Genomic DNA, 10,084 nt, shown 5'->3' on the forward strand with positions numbered 1-10,084 from the left:
GGGGGGGTGGGGTAGGGGGAATTCATATCTGAGAAACCATCACCATCACTATCAAGGGGAGCTAGGGACACCCCCAGTGGACACTGAGATAGATCTCAGAGGCAGCCTCTGGGGGAATCACAGACACTGGCTTCCTCAGGCTCCACATCACATTTGGGGTTCCCAGGGGACTGACCTTCTTTCCAAGGTCAAGCCCTCCTGCAAACCACAACAACCACCACCACGAAATTCCCCCTACTCCCTCCAATCCCTTCTCCACGTGAGGAGGAGGCGGCAGGCTGCCTGACATGTCACGGTGCTTTCTCAAGAGACACTTCCTCTTAGGCAAGGGGGTTTTGGCTGCCACCAGCTTGGAGGTGAACAGAAAACTCCCAGGGCTCCGGGAGACGCTCCTGTGGGCACCCACCACCCCGAAGAACCAGGACCAAGGCCCCGATTGAGGCAGGGAGCAGGAGGGAAGAGGCACTGCGGAGGCTTCAGGATGACTTGTCCACACAACACCCTCATCGATCTCAGCAGAGCTCAGGGGCTGGGCGCGCCCACCCAGAGAGAAGGAAGCCACCTTACCCGTGTTCTGTCCTCGATCTCATAAATCCGCAGCTGCATGGGCACGTTAAAGCTGTGCAGGATGTTTCCACCGAATACCAGAGAGTCTACAGGGGTGTAGACTGCATGGATCCAGCCTGGGGGTGGGGGGAAGAGAAGGTCAGTCACCAGCCCCACCTATGCCAGTGTGTAGAAGGGCGCAGGAGGCCCAGGTGAGCACCCAGGGTAAAGATGAAGGATGCTCAGGCCTGCCTGATGCAGAAAGCCGGACTCAGGCCTGCAGCCAGCTGGACCGCTGCAGACAGTGATGCTGGCTCGCCCAGGTAGGGTGGTAGGCAGCTGTAGACCAGCCCCCACCTGTTGAGGACCTTGGTGACAAAGGCTTCCTTGTGCTGATTTGGACCTGGCTGCAGCCAACAGAGACGTAGGCCCTCCCGTGCTGGCCAGGGAGCTGGAAACCCCTCACTCAGGCTGCTCAGATGTCCTTGAGCCTCTTCCTGGACATCCCAGGGATCGCCAATCTCAGGTGGGGCCACAACCAAGAAGTGACATCTTGTCAGGGCTGCAGGACCCAGACACTTCTCCCTGCCCGATTCCACCTTCTGCCATCAAAACCCTCGAAGGCCCGTGAGCTGCTGACACGTCTCTCCCTGAGCTCCTAGCCCAAAGCCTGGCACAGTAAACATGAAAATGCTGAGTGCTTCCCTGGGCCAGGCACGGTCTAAGGCAGTGATGGCGAACCTTCTGAGCTCGGTGTGTCAGCATTTTGAAAAACCCTAACTTAACTCTGGTGCCATGTCACATATAGAAATTTTTTGATATTTGCAACCATAGTAAAACAAAGATTTATATTTTTGATATTTATTTTATATATTTAAATGCCATTTAACAAAGAAAAATCAACCAAAAAAATGAGTTCGCGTGTCACCTCTGACACACGTGTCATAGGTTCGCCATCACTGGTCTAAGGGCTTAACTCATTTAATTATTGCAAAATCCCGAAAGAGTATATATTCTATTCATCACCAATTTACAGATGAGGAGACTGAGGCAGAGAAAAGAAAAGTCACTTAGCAGGACTGGAACCCAGGGAGTCAGCCTCCACTCGGTCCATAAAGGCCAGAGACAAAGCAGACCCCCAAATTCCGTCAGCGACTCTCAGACTGGCCATATTTCAAGTGCTCGCTGCACCTGCGTGTGGCTCCTGGCTACCGTAAGGGACAGCTCAGGTCTGTGGGACAGGTAACATACGATCCACTCCCATTGAGGGAGGCTGAGAGAAGCTAAGTCACTTGCTGAATGAAGACACAGCCGGTAAGTGACAGCGCCTCCGTTTTTTAACCGCTCCGCTGCACTGTCACTGCATCAAAGGCTTAGAGCAGGCCTGCGGGTCCCGGGAGACAGGCCTGCAAATGCAGAGGGAGAGGAACGCAGAGAAACAAGACACTCAGGCAGCGAGGACAGGCAGAGTCACAGAGTCACGGTGAAAGACACAGGATGAGCAGAGGGGACTGGGGACAGGCAGGGGGGAAGCCAGGATCCCCAGCCAGGTGCTGCGGAAGCTGTTCCAGCCTCTTCGCTCCCCCTGAGCAAACATGCCAGTCCCCGCTGCCCAGGCAAAGGTGCCCTGGGAGGAGAGTGGTACAGGCCACTGATGGCAGCGGGACAGAGCTGGCAGTCCTGGGGGGAGAGCAGGGAAAGACTGCCTGCCAAGAACACAGGAATGAAGGCTTTTATGTCACCTGCTTGTGCTGCTAGCTCCCTGCATCTCTGGCTCTGGGGAGGCAGAGGGAGCAGCTCTGCCTGCTGGTGTGCCCTTGTCGAGCCACCTGGGTCTCTGTCCCCTCGCCCTGTACCAACCCCCTGTGTGCGGATGCCTTTAAAGTCTCAGTGTCCCCATCTGCTCAGCCTCTCTGCCTCAGCCGTGTGCCACCTGATTTTCTCATCAACATTTGTATGTTTCTACCAAGTGGAGCCACACTATTACCATTGCTGCTGTTACCATCACTGGCATTATTATTATTATTATTTTTGGGGGGCCGTGACTCGGATTGCTTATTATTATCATCGGCATTATTTAAGCAGTATTTCCTACCACTGGACCTAGGACCACAGGGTTTCTGTGGATGCATGCGGTGGGGTGAAGCCTGAACAGGCACAAAGATTTCTGGTCCCCGTTCCTATGCGCCTGGTGTACCCACCTACTGCCCTACAGAAAGGCCAGGTCCGGGGGCTTGAGTTAGAGGCTGTCCCCAGTGCCGACTTATCCTGTGACCCGGAGCACCGGACTGCCCCTCTCTCGGCCACCACCTCCGTATGGGCAACTTGGTGAGCAAGAACTCACTCCATTGAGCAACTGCGGCCGATGTCCACGGGGGCCTTGTCTGCACTGCAGGGCTCTGGAGAGCACGGTGCCCATGTGAATGGCTCTGAGCAGCCCCCACCTCTCCCTGCTCTCCTGGAAGGTGGCATCGTAGACACACCTGACTTACATCTGTTACTCTCACGTGTGAGCAAAGAGGGCAAAGAAGAGAGGTGCTGTTGCAAGTAGGGAAGCGGGGAACCTGTACTCCCCATCATTCTCCCACTCGAGCAGGTGAAGGCTTCTACCTGCTCTTTGTCCCTCCCCAAGCCAGGGCCTCAAAGGTGGGTCAGGCAGCCTCCCCTGGATTAGAGTCTCTGCTGAGTGCCTCCACATGTTGGCTTCATTACTGAAACGATTACCTCCAGAAAAATCAGTGAGGACAAATAATATTGTTCCTGAGCCCCATCCGTACCCACCCTCTCTATGGCGTCTCTTTGGCCGCACCCCAAGGAAGCGGGAGAGAGCAGGTGTCCCTGGTGATGACTGGGCCGGCCTAGTCATCCGCCTCCTGCTCCCAGGCCAGAGTCACCGACAATATGAAGGCAATAACAGAGGCTATTCAGGCCACACGACAAGGGACAGATCCAGTTCGTGGAAGGAAAGCAGGCGACCCACAAAAACCTACTGACACAGGTGTTCTCTGGGGCCTGAGGGAGCCAAGGAGGACAGCAGGGACACATGGAGTCTCACCTACAAGATAGATGTTCAGAATTCAGAATCCAAAGGCTCCCGCCCAACACACATTTGCCTATCATTATGGCTGCTGCAGGGGTAAAACCCAAGGTCAGAGAACTCAGGGGCACCTCACAGACGCCCACACCTGCTTCTTTCCCCTGCATCGACCTGCCTCCATGCTGAGCCAGGTCTGTGTTTGCCAGGATAAAGCATGAAGGGCCTCAATTCTGTGGGACCTGGTAGCTGGCAGGCCATGGGTTGCATCGGGACTCAGGGGAGTGTTCAGTTGGACTGCCCACACACGTTACAAAAATGGGGCAAATTTACAGGTCAATCTCAATTGCTTCCTTCCCAAGAAAAATGAGAAGATGGGCCCACCGGGCCCCACTCCTGCCTGACCCTACCTAGTTGTAGCTGAGCAGCAATTGCCCAGTTTCCACCACCCTCTGCCTCACTTCCAGCCTGCTTCACTGCCTCCCTGGCACTGCCTTGTACCCATTTTACAGATGGATCATCAGAGGTCCAAGCCAACTGATGCTAATAAGCAGCTGCTGTTACAGTTTCTCAGACTTACCTGAGGCTCAGAAACATCTGGAACTACCATGAATTTTGGGTCTTGGGTAATTCTTACTATAGAGCAAGAATGGGACATACTTTCAGGCCAGCCCAAGTCACTGACCCCAGCATCCTTCTGAGATCCTCATACTAGGCTCCACCACCCTGGCTGCGACCTGCTAGGCATTCGCTCAGGACAGAGAGAATCTCACATCCTCCCCAGCACCTTCTGGACTGCCAAGTGGGCCCTTAAGAAAGTGCGTTAAATGAGCAAATAATTCTCCCAAAGTCATATAGCTGAGAAGGGGGACTACATCCCAAACCTGCTGACTTCCAGGCTAACAGGGAACCAGGTGGGCTCTGAAACAACACACACCTGGCCTGTCTGTCACTTATTAACTGTGTGACCTTGGGCTAGTTTGTTCACTTTTCTGGGCCTCAGGAACATTCTTTATTTAAAAAAAAAAAAGAGGGGGGGCTGTGGGTGAGATGTTTTTTCTTACCTGCTTGCAGAGACATTAAAAATATAAAATATTTGTTGCTCAGCACTATGAGTTATTATTACTATTAACTGTAGTTCACCTGGGCAGGTGCAGCCAGAGGGGAAAGCCAAGTCCATGGATGGAGAAGGTGTAAATTTTCATAAACTCAACACTATCCAATTTAAAGAGCTGTCCTTGATTCTGAAATTATGTACTTTCAACATTTTTAGTGTCAGAATAGTCTTCCTTTCATGAAATACCAGTAAAAGTAGATTCCGGGTTCTTGTTTTTTTTAACTAATGTCCACCTTTAGCAAAACTACAAGTTAGTAACCTTATAAATTAGATTTCAACTTTTTTTCTTCCCCCTGTTGGTCCATGAAGTCAACCCCTGGGAACCACATTTGCCCCGTCTCTGAGAACATGACAAATCCCAACTGTCCCTTCAGGAACAGGGAACTCACTACCTAGCAGAACCAGTCCTCCCAATGTCACCTGGCTTTACCTCTCCATCCAGGAAACAATCCTTCAGTTGGCTGACTGCATTATCATATACCTTCACTTCCCTGGGTAAAACAACCCAACTCCTGCTGCAGATTATCTCATCTGGTGTGGTGCCCAGACTGCTCTCTCTCCAGCTCAACTTACCCTCCAAAGTATAATCGAGAGGGACCCAACCTCCCACATGTGGCCTGATGCCCTCACTCTCCGAGGTGGGATTGTCACCCCCCTCATCCTGGGTAAAATTCTTCTATTAACGCAGCCTAAGAGCGTACTCCCAGACTCCTAGGTCATCTGCCACATCCACCAGTGACTCAGCTTAGAACTGGCCAAAAGCCCTCAGTCCATCTCCAAAATGCGTTAGGCAAGTAGGCCTTCACTCACTCAGTCCTCACAACCACCTTGGAAAATCTTATTCCCATTATACAGATAAGAACACTGAGCCACACAGAGGTTAAGTCACTTCTGTGAAGTCACGGCCTGTAAACAGCAGAGCCGGAATTTGAACTAAGGCCATACAGTCTGGTTCCGGGGCTGATGCTCTTAATTACTACCCTCTGCTGTAGCTGTGGAGTTAATTTTGGTTTTGGAGGGGGGAGTCTAAGGGTGAGAGCCGCCACTGATTACGTCTCATCTTGTTCTTCCGGAAGGAGGCTGCCACTCTGGGTCCTTCCCCAATGACCCAGGTCTGCCCTTCCCAGGGCCTGCCTCAGAGTCCTCAGGGTCACACCTGACCCCCCTCGCCCCCCCACTCCACAGGCCATGCTATCACCCAGAAACCTCCCTGCAGGAAGTCCTGAGGGAGGGCCCTGGGCGTTCCCCCAGGAGAGAATTCTAGCCCACAGGCAGAGAGATACAGGGAAGATGTGAGAGAAAAATGGGGCTGTTTATCCCTGCAGCCGGAAGCCTCTCCTCTCAGGGACTGCCAATGGCCAGGAGGCCCAGAGAAACCCGGTCGCTTGGCCTAAAAACCCTGGCTGAAGCCGCAGGGACGCGGGAACACGCGAGCTCAGCGCCAGCCTTGTTGGAACCTACCGGAAGGGATGAAAAACGTGTAGCCCTGTTTCAGCTCAATTCTTTGGCAGCGCTCCACACGGTCTCCCAGGAAGATGTCACTCTGTTTGCCTGACAGCACCCACTCCTCGTACAGCGCCAAGTTGTGCAGGGTTGGAGGAATCAGCCAAAAGATCTTGGGAGGAAAAGGAGGTAGTCAGCTGAAGATCCAGGCCAAGGCTTTGGTTTCCTCCAGGCTCCGCCACAGCACAAGGGGACAGCCCCACCTGCCTGGGAGAGTGGAGGTGAGGGCGGGACCCATCCCCAGGGGTCCCTCCAGGCCCAGGCCCAAAGGGTCTCTGGGGTGAAGGGAGGGCTGTGCCACCCTTCAGGGATGTCCTTTACACGCCTTTAGGGAATCCCTGTTCCAAACGCAACACCAGGGTGGGAAGACTTAATGGATTCCGTGGAACATTCTTTCTCCTGAGCCACAGGCTTGTCAGGAAGGTGGGGGAAGGAGAAGAAGAGCAATTTCCGAAGGTGTGTGATAAAACAGCCCAATAAATAAACCCAGTTGATGCTCACTCGGGAGAGGGAGGAAAAACATCTGGAACCAAGCGGGATGACATCCTAGCCAGAATTTCTCCTGACAAGAGACCCAGACAAGCAGGGCGGCACACCCGGATTCTCAGGGAGTGCCTACATCCCTGAGGGACGCCTATGTCCCCACGTGGATGCTCACAGAAGCAAACACAGCAGGAGCATCCTAAACACACGCAGGTCCCGAACGGCCGTTCTCTGGGTGACGTCTGTCCCTGATGTAAAATGTTCTTGGGAGCAGGTGATGCTGGCAACTGGCGTTTTACGTTAAAAGATCTCAGCCCTGGAGCTGAGGGGAATGAATGCTGCGGGTTCTTGGGAACCAAAATCTGGAGTTCCAATCTGGCCTAAGGTGCTGAGAGCACCAGACTGGTGAACAAGTGTGAACGGGTGACCGGATGTGATACAAAAGGGGTGGGGTGACCTTGGTCTTTCCTGCCAGAAGAAGACAAGAGTAAGGAGGTGGCCCCAGGGGGACCAAGAGGCTCTGAAAGGACTCACAGAGCAGGGACTGGCTGGAGGAGGGGGTGGAAGACAGGGGAAAGGTGAGGAGCGAGCCCTGCTGTGCAGACAGCCGGAGATGTACACAGAGGTGAAGAGGTTCAACTGGACTCACCTTCCCACCCCGGAAAACATGGTACCAAACGGAAGTGCCTCCAAAGTCGATGTGGAAGTCAGTGAAACAACCTTTCACGCTCATCAGACAGTACCTGCAGTGCAGAAGCAGGGGAGCAGAGAAAACGAGTCAACGCCTGAATCACAGGAGGTGAGAAAACAACTTGGGAGATGTTTGACCTGCCGCCCTCTTATAAACGCTGACACTGGGGATTTCCTTCTCTTTTCTTTTTTTTTTTAAAACCCAAATTGAATCGGAGTTCCCCCTGGGGGAAGCCCCTGTAATCGGGTGACCAATCTCAAGCACTGGCCACCTGCTCCCCAAGGCTGGGGGAGGCATTTTTGTTTTCAGGTTCCCACAAGAGAGCTGGCAACCCACGGGCCACTGGAGTCCTTCCTCGCAGGCTTCTGCTCTTGCCTCACCCACGCTCCTACCCAAGTAAGAGTCTTCCTTTCTGCTCCTTAGAAACTCCTCTATCCAGAGTGCGCCCCGGCTGCCAGCCCCCTCTGCAGCAGCTGGGCGCCCTGGAATTCAGTTGTAAACCACCTGCGTGGCTTGCCAATTACCAGTCCCCATTCATCTCCACATTCATTCAACAATCATTTACTGAGAGCCAACCAGCGCTGCAGCCCAGAGCGAGGCATGGCTCTTAGAGAAATGGGACCCTGCCCTTAAGGATGGGGCACTCTTGGAGCACTGCACAGGGAAAAGTTAAATGGCAAGACCAACTGCAACGGACTGCGAAGTAAGCAAAGAAGCTAAACGTTCAGGGGGACCAGCCACAGAAGACCACACTGTGTATGATTCCACGTAGATGAAATGTCCAGAGGAGGCAAATCTACAGAGACAAGAGTAGATCAGTAGTGGCCAGGGGTGGGTGTAACTGCTAAAGGGTACAGGATTCCATTTGGGGGTGATAAAATGTTCCAAAATTAATTGTGCTTGCACAACTCCGTAAACATCACTAAAAACTACTGAATTGTACACTTTAAGTGGATGAATGGTATGTGAATTATGTCTCAATAAAGCTGCTTAAAAAAGGTAAAGGGATTAAGAGAAGACCCTGGGGGTGGACAGGCAGGCGCGAGCCTTCAGGAGCCCCTTCTGAGCCCTTCCTTACAGGAACTCCCCAGTCTCCTCCCTCCTCCGGGAATATGCCGCCCTCCTACAGGGAGGCAGTGCTTAAGGAGGAGGGAGAATGGAGCAGGCTTCCAACTCCAGACCTGGCAGATGAGGGGTGGCAGGGTCGCCTCCCTCCCATCCACCGCTTCCCACAAGAGCCACTGGCGGCATGGACAGGGCAGGACCCCCCCACCCCCCCGGGGCTCACGCTCACACATCTTGGCACCTCCAGAGGCCCACACACACATGCTTACCCCACTGACCTCTTTTCCCTGGAGCACTTTGCTTTTCCTTGGTTTGGGGAAGAGGGGAGGAATGGGGCGGGGATGGGCAGGGAGGAGGAGCCAGCATGGAGCTGAGTGGAGATAATAAAGGGTGGGGCTGGGCTGGCTGAGGAGGCTGTAGGGCTCCAAGTGCCCCCTCCCTCTGGCTGCCTTTTGCACCTCACATTCAGGTGTACGGGGCTCAGGGCTGGCAGTCTGCAGGCAGCGTGCCGCGTCCCTCATCGGGATAGGCTGGAAGGAGCCCGAAGCATGTGTCTGCAGGAGGCTGACAAATCAGAAGGCCTTCCCGCACATCAGAGCCCCGCTGCCTAGCAACCCCATCGGAGGGGTGTAGTGGACAGCACGGGAGGCAGCCCTGTCAGGAAGACAGGCGCTGGGCTTGTTAAAGTCCCAGCTCGGGACTCCAGCTCCACACCCGGCCCAGCCTCAGCCAGGTCCCCACTCTGAAGGCCTGGGCGATCCGTTCTCTCCCCGAGAAACTGGGGGAGGGGGTGTCTAAAGCCCTGACCCCCACCACACACACACCACCCCATGGACCACACTGGCCTCTTTTCTCTCAGCACCACTTCAAAATATTAGTCCTCAAGCTCCTAAAACCACCTCTTCCTCTCGGTTTTTTTCTTTTCTTTTTTTAAACTAACCTCGGTTTCCACCCCCTCCAAGCCTCAGCAGAACAGTCTAAGGAAAACAATCTAAGTGTCTATGTTTGGGGTGGAGCAAGATACACTTCCTTCGGTCTGCAGCTGGATACCCACCCAGGTGCCCACATGGGAGCAGAAAAGGCAGTAGCTTGGTTCTTGGGCTCCAGGCACCAGGCCTACCTGGCCAAACTGACCACCCCACCCTCCCTCCTGCCTGCAGCCCCCACCTGCCCGGCACGTGGGGAAAACGGCCCGCCTGCGAGCTGCAGCTGCTGTGTGCAGCGAAACTTCTCCAAGTTGAGTTTGCGCCTGGCCTGCCCTCCTAGTCACCCTTCAACATCCTCCGAGGCCCCTGGAGCTGGGGGACACCACTTCCAGACCCACCGGTCCTGGAGAGGCCCCTCCTCCCACGTCCCTCATTTCCTGGCCGCCAGGCCCGGGCCGCCCCTCCCGCCCCTCAATTGCATGCATTAGGGCGTCCAGGGGAGGATGGCTGTGACAGGGAGGCTTTGTCCGGGCTGTGCCGCCGCCACCTCGCCTCCCTCCCCCCTCCCCGCGCTCATTCCGGGTCTCCCCTCCTCACTCCTGCTCTCGCCCGCTCTGGCGTGACGTCTTTGCACTGACCTCTACAGCTTCCTCTTCCAAAGCACACCGCAGTCACATGGGCACCCCGGCTCGGTGCCACGGCGGCTAAGCGTTCCCTGC

The 10,084-nt window shown here is 54.5% G+C and overlaps 1 protein-coding gene across 11 annotated transcripts in view; it reads right to left on the bottom strand.

Moving 5' to 3' along the window:
• Window positions 1-10,084, bottom strand: part of KDM2B (lysine (K)-specific demethylase 2B) — a 95,049-nt gene that overhangs the window by 57,792 nt on the left and 27,173 nt on the right. For 9 of the 11 annotated variants that reach the window (XM_014547050.1, XM_014547042.1, XM_014547041.1 and 6 more), the window contains 3 exons: window positions 7,333-7,426; window positions 6,159-6,312; window positions 568-683 (listed from right to left, as the gene is read on the bottom strand). In XM_014547050.1, coding sequence (XP_014402536.1) covers window positions 568-683; window positions 6,159-6,312; window positions 7,333-7,426 — 364 coding nt within the window. Of the gene's footprint in view, window positions 1-567; window positions 684-6,158; window positions 6,313-7,332; window positions 7,427-8,717; window positions 8,933-10,003; window positions 10,060-10,084 lie in introns of those variants that run through there. The other 2 variants (XM_014547047.1, XM_014547049.1) reach the window with 2 other exon arrangements.

Source organism: Myotis brandtii, unplaced genomic scaffold (genome assembly GCF_000412655.1).
Source record: "Myotis brandtii unplaced genomic scaffold, ASM41265v1 scaffold463, whole genome shotgun sequence".
NCBI classification, from domain to species: Eukaryota; Metazoa; Chordata; class Mammalia; order Chiroptera; family Vespertilionidae; genus Myotis; species Myotis brandtii.